At 43.2% G+C, this 15,488-nt stretch overlaps 1 protein-coding gene across 3 annotated transcripts; it reads right to left on the reverse strand.

The window, feature by feature from the left end:
• Positions 1-562: 562 nt before the first annotated feature.
• On the reverse strand, positions 563-14,940 carry kansl1l (KAT8 regulatory NSL complex subunit 1-like). Of its 3 annotated transcripts, XM_076108784.1 has the most exons (16): positions 14,720-14,940; positions 12,917-13,956; positions 9,422-9,566; positions 8,913-9,053; positions 8,440-8,543; positions 7,588-7,765; positions 6,187-6,364; positions 5,796-5,927; positions 4,293-4,439; positions 3,989-4,086; positions 3,629-3,732; positions 3,394-3,466; positions 3,159-3,271; positions 2,742-2,862; positions 1,598-1,862; positions 563-1,008 (listed from the first exon to the last, which is right to left on the reverse strand). In XM_076108784.1, exons 2-15 carry the CDS (start codon positions 13,912-13,914, stop codon positions 1,641-1,643), a joined length of 2,754 nt encoding a protein of 917 aa, XP_075964899.1. In that variant the 5' UTR covers positions 13,915-13,956; positions 14,720-14,940; the 3' UTR covers positions 563-1,008; positions 1,598-1,640. The 3 variants fall into 3 exon arrangements, with proteins under 3 accessions (XP_075964899.1, XP_075964911.1, XP_075964901.1); XM_076108796.1 differs by lacking the exon at positions 14,720-14,940 and having other exon boundaries at positions 9,422-9,563; positions 12,917-14,704; XM_076108786.1 differs by lacking the exon at positions 14,720-14,940 and having other exon boundaries at positions 1,634-1,862; positions 12,917-14,704.
• Positions 14,941-15,488: the final 548 nt, after the last annotated feature.

The following is a 15,488-nucleotide window of genomic DNA, read 5'->3' on the forward strand; positions in this document are numbered from 1 at the left end:
AAATAAGAAAATGACTATCTGTAAATTAATTTTTATGTGATTGAGTTTCTAATTCTGGGCACCCTGTCTCTCATCCCTGGTATAAAGCAACTGACACATGCATGAAGATGAGAGGGCTGACCTTGACCACCATCTGCCCATTAGGCCCCCTGGTAGATGTGGAGGATATAATAAGAGGAGGTTATGCATATGGGATCATAGTACGAGCTGCTTCCCTGAGACTCTGGCCCTAAAAAGCGGTGACCTCCATAAATATTAATCACCCAAATCACTGAAATGACCTCACATTAGTTTGTCCTTCTAGTACTATCTTGCATCAATGTCATGTAAAGTACACTTAGCAGACATTTTACACGTGACTGAAATAAAAACCATCGGGCTTCTGAATGATCAGGTGCTTCACTTAATGTGTCAAATTTTCTACATCTTGTCATGCATGTCATAATTATATTACTCTTTTTCATTCATACTCTTTGACGTTTCTTTTCTGTCCCCACCCTCATCTCTGTGCTTGTTACCATGTGAATCAGCCACAAGAAGACTCCAGAACACGTACTGGCTGGCAAATGTTTACTTATAACTTTCATAAAAAATATATACCAAATGACAGACAAAAAAAGTCAAAAAGCACATGTAAATCAAGTAAAAGTTACATAAATATGTGTATGTGCTAAAGTCTTCATATACTGACTTTTTAAGACAACTGTGAAAATATAATAGATTAAAAAAGTAAGTGTCGACTACAAACAGTATACAAACCTGAGACTACAGTGGGGTTGTGCTGGTACACATCTCTTTACATACAGTACATTTTATACATTAAAACCTGAAGGTGTAGCAGAAGCTACAGTAGTTATGCTACAATACTCACAAAGTACACCTAAAAAACACTTTTGCTTTAAAGCATTAAGCAAATAACATTAAAATCACTGTTCTGGAATGTATTAAGTATCCCAGTTAAGGTTCCCACGGCACATTTTCTCCTCGTGGCCCCAGGCATGAGGAGATCTGGAGAGCAAATGAAACAATTAATTAATGTGACAAATATAACCTTTTGAGGAACCACTACTCCTATTGACTCTCAACGCTTGATTGAGATCCTCCACTTCCTTCATTACCTAAATTACTCTGAATGAATGAATTATGCCTTTGTTAACGATTATGATGTTGTTAGAAATCCATTAACAAAAAAAGAAATCCTTTGTGTTACAAATTACTAAATGGACAGATGAATGAATGCACAGACAACTAAATAAATTAATAAATGAATGACCAACAAAATTATTTACTAAAATGACTTATGAGCTGAAGGAACAAATGACAAATGATTACATTTGTTAATTGTCTTAGTAATAATGCATTATATAGGATTTATTATAATCATTATAATTTATTAATTTATTATAAATATTGTTATTATAACCAACTTATAAAAGAAAATTAGTTTAGTAAAAACTTGCCAAATTAATCAACAATTTAAGAGTTTGCGAAGAACAAACAAAGTAAAAACTTCAGCAAAAAGCTGTGGCATGCACAAACAATCTGAGTAAGCACTGCACACTATCAAAGAGGGAATTCACTGTATTTCCCAACTCACATGTTAAAAAAAAAAAAAGAAAAAAAGAAAAGGCACCGCTGTCTCAGCTGCCGTTGGATGTGCTGCTCCGGCTTTGTCCACCAGACGGCAGTGTAGCACCAGAGGAGGGAGCGAGGGAGAGACAGGAGTTGGAGTTCTCTGATGTGGAGGAGGCGGAGCTACACTCTGGCCATCCTAATGACACTTTGTCCAGGTTGTCAGAGAGAAGTGCGTCTTCCTCGTCCTCGGCCAAAGGAAACACTCGTGGCGCCCAGGGTGTCTGAGGCTGCCGGACGACAAAGGGCATACAATGGAATTGAGCATATCTACAATTCAGTACGCATTAAACACATCTGTAAATAGAATATATTGTTTGTTTATGTTTTAGAGTTTAGTATGTGTTCTATCACTTTCCAACTCTAACTCAATTATTTAATGAGCATTAGATATGCTTAAATCTTCATTAGCTACATACAAATTGTAAAATAATGTCCAAAACTCGATAATTGCTCCTCCAATATCAGTCCCGACTACCTTGGTTGAATTTAGACTTTGAAGGCTGTATCATAGGGGTGCATGGCTCTGATGTCTAACTGTTTACGCTGCTTTAATCAGGGTTTGTATGGGTGCTCGAGTGCATAAGTAGTGCAAATCAGTGAAGTGGGAGATATTTGTGGTGTGGAGACTGTTGATACGGACAGTCTGGTTTAGTAACAACTTATTCCTTCTCTAATCAAAGAGAAGTGGTTGAGAGCACTGCAATCAGAGTATCATCAACAGAGTGGAGAAGTACCTGTGTCCGCTCTCAAGGATGCATCTAGGCTTTTAACTCACAATATGACTGGGAGAGAGTATTGATTAGTCTGCAACCCTTTTTTGCTAATTATACTCTTATTCCCGCATCTGAAGCACAAATAACACAGACATATCTTTAACTGGAATGTTTCAGCAACATTTAGGGGTGGAATAACTGATGATCTACGAGCAACGTACTCCTAAATCTCCTCTTTGTAGAGGCTGTGAGGCTGTGAGGCTGTTTCTATTTTCTAAAAATAGAAAATCGCTGTGTATGATAAGTGTGAGTTCCCTCCTATGGCAGCTGAAGCATCATACTCTGATATTCAAAGCTTGTTTGGGGTTTCAGCTGTGGTGCTTTTGATCTTACCAGCCACTCCTCTGAGCTTTGCTGTTCACCAGAATCCAGCTGAGCAAAACTCAACTCCACGGAGCTCTCCTCTCCCGATGAGCACATCCCGCCCCCACTGCCCGACAACCTGCTGCCAGATCTGGAGAGAAAAAAAACAAGCACACCCCATGAAACTTCACGAGTAAATTACTCAACATTCCCCTTTGAGGAACAAACCAAGTCTGCAATAGTTGCACTGTGCAGTCAGCTCAGACAGCAGGATAAGGATTTAACACAACAAACACTGCCCGACGTTTCTGACGTTTGAGAAGGCCAATTAATTCTCCCCAACCGACCCGATGTAATTCACCTTGCATGATGGGTATCACCTGATGTATTCAACGTAAAACTATGTAATGTTGCATTTCTGTGAGTATTTTTTTTGTTTGTTTCCACCTTTTAGGAAGCCTGCAGCATTTTCTTTTTCCCACTGATGACCAGCGTAATTTCTCCGTCTGCTCCAAGTCCAGATGTCTCAGTGCATACACTTTGTTAGTGAGATCCTCCACCTGAAACACACAAACACACACACACACACACACACACACACACACACACACAAAGGAATAAGGATGGTATTTTCTTCACAAATCACAATAAACAGCTCATGTCCAAAGGGATGAGACACTACCTGCTCCTCCTCATTGTCGTCCTTCTTCTCCGCCTCACTGTTCATCAGAGACGATGCGTCATTCTCCCGCCAACTGCAAAGACAGACATTTTGAGGTGACGGACAATGATGGTGGACGGGACAGGATCCCGTTTGTATGAAAGTAAAAACCCACGGTAAATTCCATGTGCCAAAATACAAAACCAGGACCTTTACAATTCTATGCGACTCCATTAGAGGCCGTTTTGTTCCATACCTGGGTGTCAGGATGTCTTTGTACTGCAGCTTTTCCACTTTAGCCAGAGACATGGGGATGACAATGTTGTTGATGTTGTACACACTCTCTCCCTGGCGTTTGCCCTAAAAGGAAACATGACCAATGATTCAGAAGTGTTCACATACATCTACATCACCAGGTTGTCGTGATGGAGGTTTTCTCTAGACTGATCAGCTTTTGAATTTTTGTTGCGAGGGTCTGTTTTACCGGTTTAATTTATTATCTTGATCTGGTTTTAGGGTCGAGGCTAATTTAAGCTAGGTTTGGGGTCAGGGTTCTGGCATTACAATGAGGGTTCTCACAAGTATACACGTTCAAAAATGTGTGTGTGTGTGTTACCCGTGAGGCCTTCTTGCGCGAGAGCGGTGTGTAGCTCTCCTCCAGCACTTCATCTGAACTGTTTGGGTCACAGAACTGGTACAGGACTTCTTCCTCATCTGAATACAACACATCAAGATATTGTTAGGCTGGAACAGACACTACATTATAAACAACTTCTGGTACCCAAAAAAAGGGTGATTTATACAAAAAAATACATATTATTTAAAAATGTCTGTGTTTACCAATCCTGCTCTTCTGGATGGAGAGTGTTCACTGTAGCCATTTAATAAACATACACTTGCATACACACACACACACACACCTTCCATCAGCCTGTGGATGCGTCTTCTCTTCCTCTTCCTCTGATTGGCTCTCCTGTGTTGACTCTGAGCAGAGCCTGCCATCCTGATAGGTGACAGACCCATAACTCTTCTTTCATGATGCCTTGCATGCTGCTTGTATGTGCGACCTATAATGACACACACAAACCAGAGAAGGACAGAGGTAATGGAGGAACAAGGGACAAGAATGAATAGACTGATGCCTGGAATCCACCTTTCATTCCAATAATAAAGTGAATCACAGTGCTCTCCATTCTTACACTGTACAAACAGCTACCACAGTGAACCATTTGCTGATATTTCCATCCCTTTCTTGCTTTGATTGTTCACGTAATCTCACTCTGCTTTAGCTACAATCAGCTGTGATAAGAAGTTCGTTTCCATGTGCCAGGCTATTATTTTAGGTGACGTTTACGTGACTTATTTCTCTGCTGTTGACAAAAGAGGAAACAATCATTCAAGCTGACAGGAAATCGACAGAGTGGTGGGTGAGTGACGTCTTCGTCAATGTCCAATTGGCCTCCTTTGTGTCTCCTCCCTTATTCTCTCTCTACCTCTCCTACATCACTTAAAGCCTTTTTTCACCTCACCTTTGTATTTAACACAAGTCCATCTGATACATACTGTTTAGTCAACCCTCCCTGGGCGAACAGGGAACATTCTAAAAATCAACCAATCATTGATTGTTTTGGATAATCACTCTCCAGCGTGGACAACCATGGGAGCAAGGAGCACTTAAAGCCCCGAAACCAGAGAAGTAAACGATCATTTATTAGCTTCAGACTAATGTAAAGAGACACATATTGATGTCTGGTGAAATGCCAAAAAGGATTTCATTTCCACCTACTGCTCAGCTGGAAGCCTCAGACAGACCCAGTGGGATATCTGACATACTAGGAACCACTTATGATGCTACACGAGGAGATAACAAGCAGACACAGCAGCCATGTTATCACGACAACCGAATGGGAGGATTGTCTAAACAAGATGAATTGTCAGTTTATTATTACTATAATTATTTCTAACTTATTATTTAGAAACAATGTAAACTACAAAAGTCATTTTAATCTAAAAATAAATGTAAATGTTTTGTTAATATATCTAATATTCAATATATATACAGTTTTTCTAATAAAAACCACCGTTGAAAAGTTTGGACTGTGACGCTGCAGCAGGTAGAGTTGACTTTGCATTCACATTAAATTACCATCGACTTCACACAACAAAGAGAAGGGGATCAAAAGCCAGTGAGGCTCCCGTCTGTTAGGTGAATAACAAGAAGAAGAAGAATGCAGGTGCTTTCTTCTCAACCTCTGTCCCTCCTGCCGTCTTCTTCATCAGTTGACTACGACAGCAGAACGGGTTACAGGCCTGTTTGAAGCAGCGACTAAACACATAGGCCCAGTAATGTACTGGTATAAGACAGGAGAGCACCATAGAACACTACAGGGTGTGTGATCAATATACCGGTGAAGGGTTCTTACTGTTGTGCAGTGGTGTGGAGCTGCGTCTATTGTAGTGTGCTTGACTGGAGGGTTGGACGTTGATAGACAAAGGCCTTTGGGACCATTCTTCTCTGGCCAGGACTCTCTTTAAGTGGTGAGACCGAGGAGTGTCTGGAAGAGAGTGACCATTTTAAAGTTAGCGCTCAAAACAGTCCCAGCAGTCTTAACGTCTTCACGATCAATTACTTCAGCACGTCTCAATGTGCAAGCATGCAGTCGAGGCAAAGAGAAGAACTACAGCTTTCAGAAAACAGTAGATGAAATTACATATTTCTTTCAACAACAAAAAAAAAAGGTTGCTACGCGTACACAGGTTCCCTGTTCTTCCTACATAGCCAACCTCATGACGTCGTGTTAATGTTTCTCCTACCGAATGAAAGACACAGCTCAGGGTGAGGTGTGGTGTTGGGGGTCCTGGAGGACAGGGCCCTACCGGAGCTGCAGTCTGGATCAGAGCACAGGGCTACAGGATCACAAGATGAGCAGCATGAACAGGAAGATGATGATGAGAGAGACGAGGAGACGGCAGACGTGGGCGTTCCAGAGTCCTGATGCACAAGAGAGAGAGAAAATCATTTTGTCACATGATACTAAACAAGAGCAGTTTAGTCAAAGAGTTTAACTACAGTAATAACTTAGCTTTCTCTTTGTGTTTTGTTGGAGTGTGAGTCACAAGGATTAATTCAGTTGTTAAAGAGCTTTCTTTGTCATCTGGCAACGTCTCAATGGTGCTGCTTCTTTTTATAATAGCTACAATCAGTCTGGGCTCTATGAGCGAATAGTATTGTTCAGCAAGATGTTGAACCTCCATGGTAACGGCGCGGTATGTTAACATTTATATGTTCGTACATGAGCTAAAGAAGAGCTAGTTAGGGATTAGAAAATGAGGCCTACGCGTAATGTTTCTAAACTTTGTTTTTAGTCTCTGGCTCTTAAGCGGCTAAATGCTTCATTAGTGCAGATTTAAAAAAAAAGATATCACAAAACAAGTATTGTGCATGTAATGTTGCACATAAAAGTACAATGATAGTATCGGAGTTCTTATTACGAAAACTGTGTGGAGCTACGCAGGGCGATGCCAACCACTTGACATTTGACTTGGCAAGAAGGTAGTCGGGTAATTAAAGGCTCGAGCTTCAGAACACTCACATGCACTTGTTTATTTGAAGCAAATCCGAGAGATATTACTGCTTGATTAAAAGCAGGTGTGCGGCTTTGAACATTAATTGCTGTTTAATTTGAGGACCTATTTTAGTTATATGGCATTCCAACACTGAAGCCCGACTAGAAACAACTGCTTTGAAGCTACATTTGACATGGATACGAGGATCATTTAAATTTAATAAACTAATGAATATGTTTAGCAGCTTCTACACGGTGACACAGTTTCCAATATTTATTTTAAAAACCCAAAATGGGTCTACAATTGGAATTCATAGGTGGTGGATTGTAATGAAGTCAATTTGGTAATCAGGCGTAGTTCTTCTGGTGTCATCTTCATTACCGTCTTTACTGCCAAGTCCTCAGAACAGAGAGCGGAGGAATGCAACTGTGTTTCAGCATCCATCCATTATCTACACCACTGTGCAGGAGCATGGGCGGCACAAATGAATAGACACTAATGTGTCCCCGCAGTGTTTGTTTCAGAAGCACAGAGCGGTTTCAAGATAAGAATGAGCTTATGGAAGACATAATTAATCATACTAATGGGACATTGGAGCAGCAAATCACCCCAGAAATGAAATGAAAGGAGACTGCATGTGTTTCCTACCTGTGGACTCCTGGGGTTGCTGGAGTTGAAGGTGAACAGTTTAGGCTTGTGGTAGGTGACCAGAGGTCGGGTCCGGGCACAAACGCACGACGCGTCGGCTTTGGAGAGCCTCCTGGTCCCCCCCGGTCTCCTTCTCTTGGAGCTGCCAGGCTCAAAAATACTGTCTCCTTTCTGACCACTGCAGGGACGAGATCAGGTGAGGTCATGGAAGTGTCAGGGATATAATTCATGCTAAGATTGGAGTCCGATTTAGTTGTTAACATCATTACTGTGATTGCTCATAATTCAAAACTTCCACACATAAAATTGATCATTTGATCATTAAATCAAGACATTTCTCACAGCACACTTATATATACGTACATGGACACACACACACAGTAGACATGACTGAAGAGGAATCTTCACTTGTTTTGTGTGGGTGTTTTGATGGGAATCTTGTGTATCTTTCAGATCACTTTGAGAAGTGCTTATATGGTTTGCATGTTTCACATTTTATCGGAAGTGTGTCATGCAGTGTGGGAATCTCCCTGGTCTTTGTCTGGGTCTTGACTCGGTCTCAACCCCTCAAAGTCTTGGTCTTGTCCCAGGTCTTGGTCATGACTCGGTTTAGGTTTAGGTGGCCTTGACTGCAACACTGCTTACTTGTAGGATCTGTCATCTACTAATATATATCAATATGTGATCTATTTCTCCTTGGATGGTGTCTCATGTAATCTAGCATAATTTAAGAGTCCCAAGTGTGATTGTTTCAGCTGGAAATGATCTACTGCAGAAAAGTGACTTGCCCCCACATAGGCCTGTACATGTGTGTGTGTGTGTGTGTGTGTGTGTGTGTGTGTGTTTCTGTACCTTGTGAAGGCTCTCTGGCCTTTCCAGGTGTGTGGTTGTTTAGATAGCGGTGAAAAGCTGAGCGGAGGCATCAGACTGCTGACAATCTGGCTGAGCTGAGCACTCTGCAATGAAGACATCATCCATAATAATGCTTTTTACAAGTGATTAAGTAATCTTTTCTCTTCAGTAGCAGTGAGTGGGTAAGCAATCCATCCAAGGAAAGGGATGGACGAATCAATATACAGTGCTGAGACTCTCTTGAACCCTTGATTGTGTTTGCTGTAAGTGGTCACGGACTGTTTGGATGAAGTTTGCTGTGTGACATGTTTGAAAGGATCACAGAACACAGGATTCCCAAAGAGAACGCTCATTTTATTCCGGTATTTATGTTGCCACGGTGCAAATTTTCCAGATGTAGCAAATGTACTGAGTTGTACTGACTTTCCAGATTTTTCAAACCCCCGGTGTGTGTACTAGCTCATCCTTCCTACCTGTCTCTCTATGTTGTGCAGAAGGCGTGTGGGGCTGCAAGGTTCAGTGTCAGCATCCGATAACCCGGCCATTTCTCTCAGCAAGGTTTGCTGAATCTGTCTGTCTGTCAGCGGCTGGGACTCCGCGAGCACCACACCACCCTTAGACACACACACACACACACATATACAATTATTACAACAGGGCATTTTCTCTGAAAAATGAACATAATGACCGAAAAGACGAGTCTATTGATGCATATGAAACCGTTCACACTTACAGCAGTCCATGAAAGTTGGCTACATTGCTCAATGCCGCTTTAAAACCTTTCCATAACATACTTTAGCTAAAGAGCTATTCATTTGTTACAGAGAGACAGCAGACGTTGGCTGACCCTATATGTTCTCTTCACACAAAACTGACTTGTATTTAAGGCCTGACTGAAAGCCCTTAATAATCTATGGCTGCCAGTTGGCCTATTATGTCAGCTGCCCTGTATTGATGTTGGCAGAGAGCACGTTGGTCTTACCTTGGTAGAGCGGATGTGCTTGTGGAGCTCCACCGGTTGTTGTATCCTCCCCTCCAGCTCGGCCAGACGTAGCTGCAACCAACTCCATCTGCTGCCCAGCTCCGCTCTCTCTTCCAGCCACCGCCCCTCACAGCTGCTGCTGCTGCTGATGCATGACAGAGAAGGACACTCAGACCCATGTTGTGGTATTATAGTATTCTATTCATTTTTTTGTCAAATTATGTCGATTACACCCTAATACGACCTCACAAGAAGATCTTTGGCATATGGCCGTGAATGCAGATAAACGTCAAGAGAGTGAACGCAGCCACGAGCTCCAATTTAGCCATGAACTAAAAGTGCATGAAGAGGTCAGCGTATCAGAAGCACTGGCAGGGAAATGTGTATCACCACAGGGAGAAGTAACAAAGAAGGGAGGAGGACAGAGACTGAGAGACACAAAGAGAGCACTGAAGGACCAAACCACTTGTAAAATCCACATATTTGTACCGCAGCACCCGTCATCTTATGACCTATTTCACACCAACCATGTTACCGTGTTGCATGTGTAAATTGCGAAGCATCCCAACAGCATGGGAGAGGAGGGATTTTTTTTTTGCTGAGGCACAAAAGCTTATCTAGGCCACAGAATAAAACCCGGTTGCATTGTGTGGTGTGTGTGTGTACCTATAGTATGTTTCCATGGAGCTAGCCTGTTCAGTTAGCATTCATCTTCTGTGTGTTTGGCAATAGTTGCTATGGCAGTGCTCTTGGACCTCTTGGCGAGGACAGGGAGGGACTCCCCCTACTTCAAACACTCAGATGCAGGACGGGGAAAGGTTAGGCCGATGTGCAAGCAGCTCTACACAGGGGATTTGACTATACCCTCTGGTATTGTGAAGTAGTCGTTTTAATACTAGCCTAATACGTCAAATAACCACAATGTTGTTTGCTCGCCTGATCATAGCTACACACAGTGTGTTGTAGGTATAAAGGCAAGCTTTGCATATGAGAACAAAGCCTGTGATTGGTTAATGACTGCTTCTGAGCTGAGCTACACTCAATCCTGAGCTAATATCTGTTTGTTAAGGAGCGGGCACCCTCCTTCCTCCACAGACAATGACCAGACCAGGCTGCCCTGCAGCTCTTTCGAACTGTATAATGAGGAAATTCCTGGAATGTTTTTGCCAAGCAGTAGGCGAGCAGTAGGTTGAATAAAAGGCCAGCCCCAACAAGCTGCTGTGGGTTTATGAATGATCCAATCTGGATTGTGTTTCTTGGCTCTTGCTGAGGCATTAAGGCTTTAGGGTGTGCACCGCACTTAAACTTTCCAACTCGTAGCCTTTCCCGTACAGTACTGTGTATAAAAAATACTAAAATAACAAAAATAAGAAACTGGAGGACATGGTCTCAATTTGAAGTCCAACCATGTCACTGCTTTACAAGTTCACACGTAGAATGTGAAAGTCAGACCATGTCCACGTTTTTTTAAAAGGGGGACAATGACCCGTCCCTCCTCCAGCAAGGAGATATCCTCTTCAAGGAGGATCCTGCCATAAAAACTCCCCAGGGGAGCTTTACTGACGAAGCACAGAGCATTGTTCAACGGACTTGTATAAAAGGCAAGCTGACGCTTCCAAGATGACTAAAGCTGGCCAAATAAACACACACAGATTAGAAATCACCCTTTCTCTTTCCTGTTCTCGGGGCTAATAAACATGTCCCAGTTTTGTTAACAGCCCCTGTTTATTGCACGGATACAGGAAACAAACAGAAGTGTTGAAGAACTACATCTAACTGAAGAAATAAAATGGTTCTGCACTTAAACCAGACTTGACTGGTCCAGAAAGACCAAGACGTTACCCCTCCTGTCCCCAACAGAGTCCACACTGACGCCCCCACATTGCGGGCTAGGAAGTGTGTTAACCTGGTAACACGAGGTTGGTAATATGGGGCTAAAAATAATTAAAATGATTCCCTACACACCTAGAAGAATAGCAGAATAACTATAGCAGCATAAATATTTCTCCAAAGAATCCTCTTTCCAAAATGAAGATTTTGTGCTGAGTATCTAGTTTCAGTTGTATTTTTGTAACACAAAAGGTGTGGAGCCGATTCACTTTAACAAAAGGTTTGGCAACTGATAGATCCGTTAGACTTTCATCATACTGTAGATCCTCTATTGTCTAAGTCAATGTTTATGGAAAATCATTTTAATGGTATATATATAATCGTAATACTTGTTGTTTTTGTAGCTCTATTTCAGCCCAATTGCTCCCATTCCCTGTATTTCTGTTTCTCGTTAACATAATGTATTCGTGGACATTTGCCACAATATCAGCCAACAGGAAAAACATATGCAAAATTCTGACTACGACAATTTGTGTGTGCAATGTGCACAGTTTTTTTTGCAAGTTAAATACCGTCTTGTGGTTTGTTGCAGGAAAAAACAAACACTCCTCACCGGATAGAAGATACAATCATACAGGATTTCCATTATTTTTGCCTCACCTGGGGCAACACGACTCCCTTTGAGCAAGGACACAAGTACAGCAGACAACCTTCCAAACCCCCCAAAACACACACACACACACACACACACACACACACAGGTCACTAGCTCAATGGCACAGAATGGCATGTTACAGGCTTGCTGGCATGGCCGTTTTTATTTCCTAGCCTGTGGGTGCGGACAACTGGCTTGTCTGCTGAGTGTATGACTGCAGCATGGAAAGAGAAGCGCGAGCGTGCATAGCTGAAAAATGTCATCACACTCTCCACAGCTGGGAGGACAAAACTTGTGCTAATGACAACCACACTGTAAACTCCACTGAGGGCCGAGTGAAATATGTGGCAGAGACACAGTGGATCTCATACGGTGTCCTCTATAAATGAGCCTCTCCATTTCACACCATGTTTGTATTCTTTTAAACGAGTTTGAGAGCACAATGAAGTTCGTGAAATGGCTTTTTTCTCATCGTTTTCTTCAACGCTAGCTGGTAACGTTGCGTTCGACACTGTGTGAAATCATGCGGTTCACCTCAACTTGATAAGCAAAATACGTGGTTCAGGGGATTTCTAAATCCTCTCCTTTGGAGCTTGTTTAGTTAGCTGGAATAACCAGCTGTGACACATATGATACTCACTGTGGCTCCTAAAAATACACAAGCTCAAAACAAGAAACAGGCCTCGAAGAAAACTGGTCTCACTCAGTTTGCTTGTAAAAGAGAAACCAACCGTTGTTCTGTGGGGAAAGTGTGTTTTTGTGAGCAAGCAATACGTACAATACAATCTGTTGATCACAGCTGTTCCGTTAATAGCTTCACATCACATTTGAACTGTGGCATAACAATACCCACAGTGTGTTATGAAGTTATATTGTTAATGATTAGCAGCTAATTGTGATTTTTGTCTTGAGGTGTATATCCCAGTTGCCAAAAGAAGTCCCCTTCAGTGCTTTAGAGTCTTGTTGATTAATGCGCACATGCAACTAACTAACGTGCACCTTCTACTCACACAGGTGAAGTCTCGGTTCTGCCGTGGATCTCATCCTCCTCGTCTGAGCTGCTGCTGGCCGTGGCCTCGGAGTCCAAAGCCTCCTGCAGGCCTCTCAGTACCGCCTGGCTGGAGCAGCTGAACTCCGTGAGCTCTGTGAAGGACTCCAGCCAAGAGCAACGGGGTTTGCTTCCCACTTGCGGAGGTAGCACACCAGAACGCACGGAGCCCGGGCTGTCGAGTGGACGGTGCCTTTTCAGCCCCTCCAGCTGCTGGCTGCAGTGCAGCATGGCGTGCTCTCCCAGCAGGGCCTGCAGTCTCCTCTGCAGCCTCTGAGCTCGGCCCTGCAGCTCTGCCTGCCTGGAGAGCTTCTCCTTCGCGGCCGCCTCCAGCTCAGTTCCGGATGCCGGCCGGTCAGGGTTCACAACGTCGCTGCGAGGCTGCACTGAGGATGGAGGAGGCCAGCCCATGGCAGCCACTTTCCCCTGTGTCAGTGCAGGTGGGGGTGCGAAGAAGGGGGTGTAGCCCTGGGAGTGTATCTCCCCGTGAGGAACACTAAGGGTGAGAGGGGGGTGACGCACATCACCACCATCTGGTCCACGTTCAGGAGCACGGCTGCGCCCGTGCAGCAGGCAAGCCTCTTGGCTATTGTGCTCAGGGACAGGGACTAAAAACATGTCTGGTACACCTGGGAAGAGGCCGGCCACCTGATGAGAATTTCGCAGGCCTTTGTTGAAGGAAAGGAGGCTGAGGAGGGAAGCAGGGCTGGGGAGGAGGAGCACCGTCTCACGCCGGCTGGCGGACGCCTGGACGGCAGGGAGACGGGAGTCCAGAGAGGGGAAGCGAGAGAGGTTCAGCCACAACTTCTGGAGGTCTCCGTCATCTGTCGGCCTCATCCGAGACTCCGGCTCAGTACTGCGCACGGCTCGGCCATCCGGGTCCATTCTGGCGGCGGCGGGAGGCGAGGAGAGGTGGATCCCGTGGCCATCTTTCAGGGTTTTGGTGAGTGCCGGGGCCATAGCCCTGATGGGTCAAACTTCACAGCCTACACCTTAAATCACCTGACAAGGGAAACATGTTAGTAGCTAGTCATTTGTTTTTTCTCCCTTTATTCTTCCCTTTATCCCCTCTTCCTTTCCATCTTTCCTTTCTCCCTTCTTTCAATCCTTCATTCTTTCCATTCTTCCATCTTTAAATCCATGTGTCTTTCATCTCTTCATTCCTTTCTCTCTCCCTTCTTTCCTTTCTCCCTCCTTCCTTCCCATCCTTCATTCTTTCCTTTCTCCCTTCCTTCTTATATCCTTCCCTCTTTCCTTTCTCTCATCTCCCCTTTTCCCTTCTTTCCTTCCTACTTTCAAACCTTCCTTCTTTCCTTTCTACCTTCTTTCGTCCCTGCTGAGACACACTGCGTTGATTTAATATTGATTTGGGGATAATAAGACACAACACAGGCAGAGTGGCTGTAGCAAAATAAACGGTGTATTAACGTCAACTACCTTGACGCATCGCGTGGTTAACGGGTGAATTAGACTGTCTGCGCCCCTCTTCCACCCTTTATCGGGCACACACGGTGGTAATAACACGCACACACACAATCCTCCTGTTGTTCCTGCTGTGTAACGTATCAAAACAATAACACACGTTTAGAGCCAGGTAGCGTCAGCAAGGTGTTTTAAACACTGCTGTATACTCGTTCATCACAGGTTAAAGGTAACGCTGTACCTTAGTTCTCTTAGGTTAAATTAACTCTTAAACTGTGTTAAATATAACAACTAATGCCAACGTTCGAGTCCAATAACGGACGTTGACATAAACGTTACTCACCTGAACAAGAGGTAACGTTCAACCGTTGACTTAACGTCATTTATTCCAGTGAGAATTAACGTTACAGCTGAAAACAACGTTCGATCTTTATCGATGTTTTTTTTCCCTTTTGCAGATAGTTTCAGAAAATGTAATCCTGCCGATTTTCTGGCAATCCAACTGGCTGTCTAACGGTGACATTTATTTTGCTGTCCTCTCCTCTTGTCGGCCGCTGCGCCTCCTTCTCGTCTCCTTCACTCATCAACTGCCGAGAGGGCGAAACACACAGCGGAAAGAGGAGGGGCTGGACCAGACTCGTGATGCCTTCACGACCTCTTCAGAAGCTCAGACTTGCGAGAATGCATGAGTGAAAACAAATTCCATAACCCATTACATGGCCTACTATGTTTTTATTAAACTCAAGTTACTTCATTACATTACATTAAGAAATCAAATGAGGTTTGATTCTACCCGAAAAGAACCAGTGTGGGCTCAAAATGTACTTATCCTAATTGTAGGTAATTAGTAGGTGTGAAATGCACAGCATTCTTCAAAGCAAATAAAACAACTCATCTTTCAATTTTGTTTTTTTACTTATCATCTAATAACCAACAAAACTTACAATTATAAGTTGTGTCAAAAGATCTTACAATTATGAGATTCCTATCTCATAATTATCTAAAAAATACAAGAAAATGATTTCATAAGAAAAGACATCTGGATGTCATACTAAGCCTCAGTTTTAGTAACAGTAAAGGTTAGATTACAAGATACAGACGTCGTAATTGTG

The sequence above is a fragment of the Anarhichas minor genome, unplaced genomic scaffold, assembly GCF_050575085.1.
Source record: "Anarhichas minor isolate MPS153535 unplaced genomic scaffold, ASM5057508v1 ptg000004l, whole genome shotgun sequence".
Lineage (NCBI taxonomy): Eukaryota > Metazoa > Chordata > Actinopteri > Perciformes > Anarhichadidae > Anarhichas > Anarhichas minor.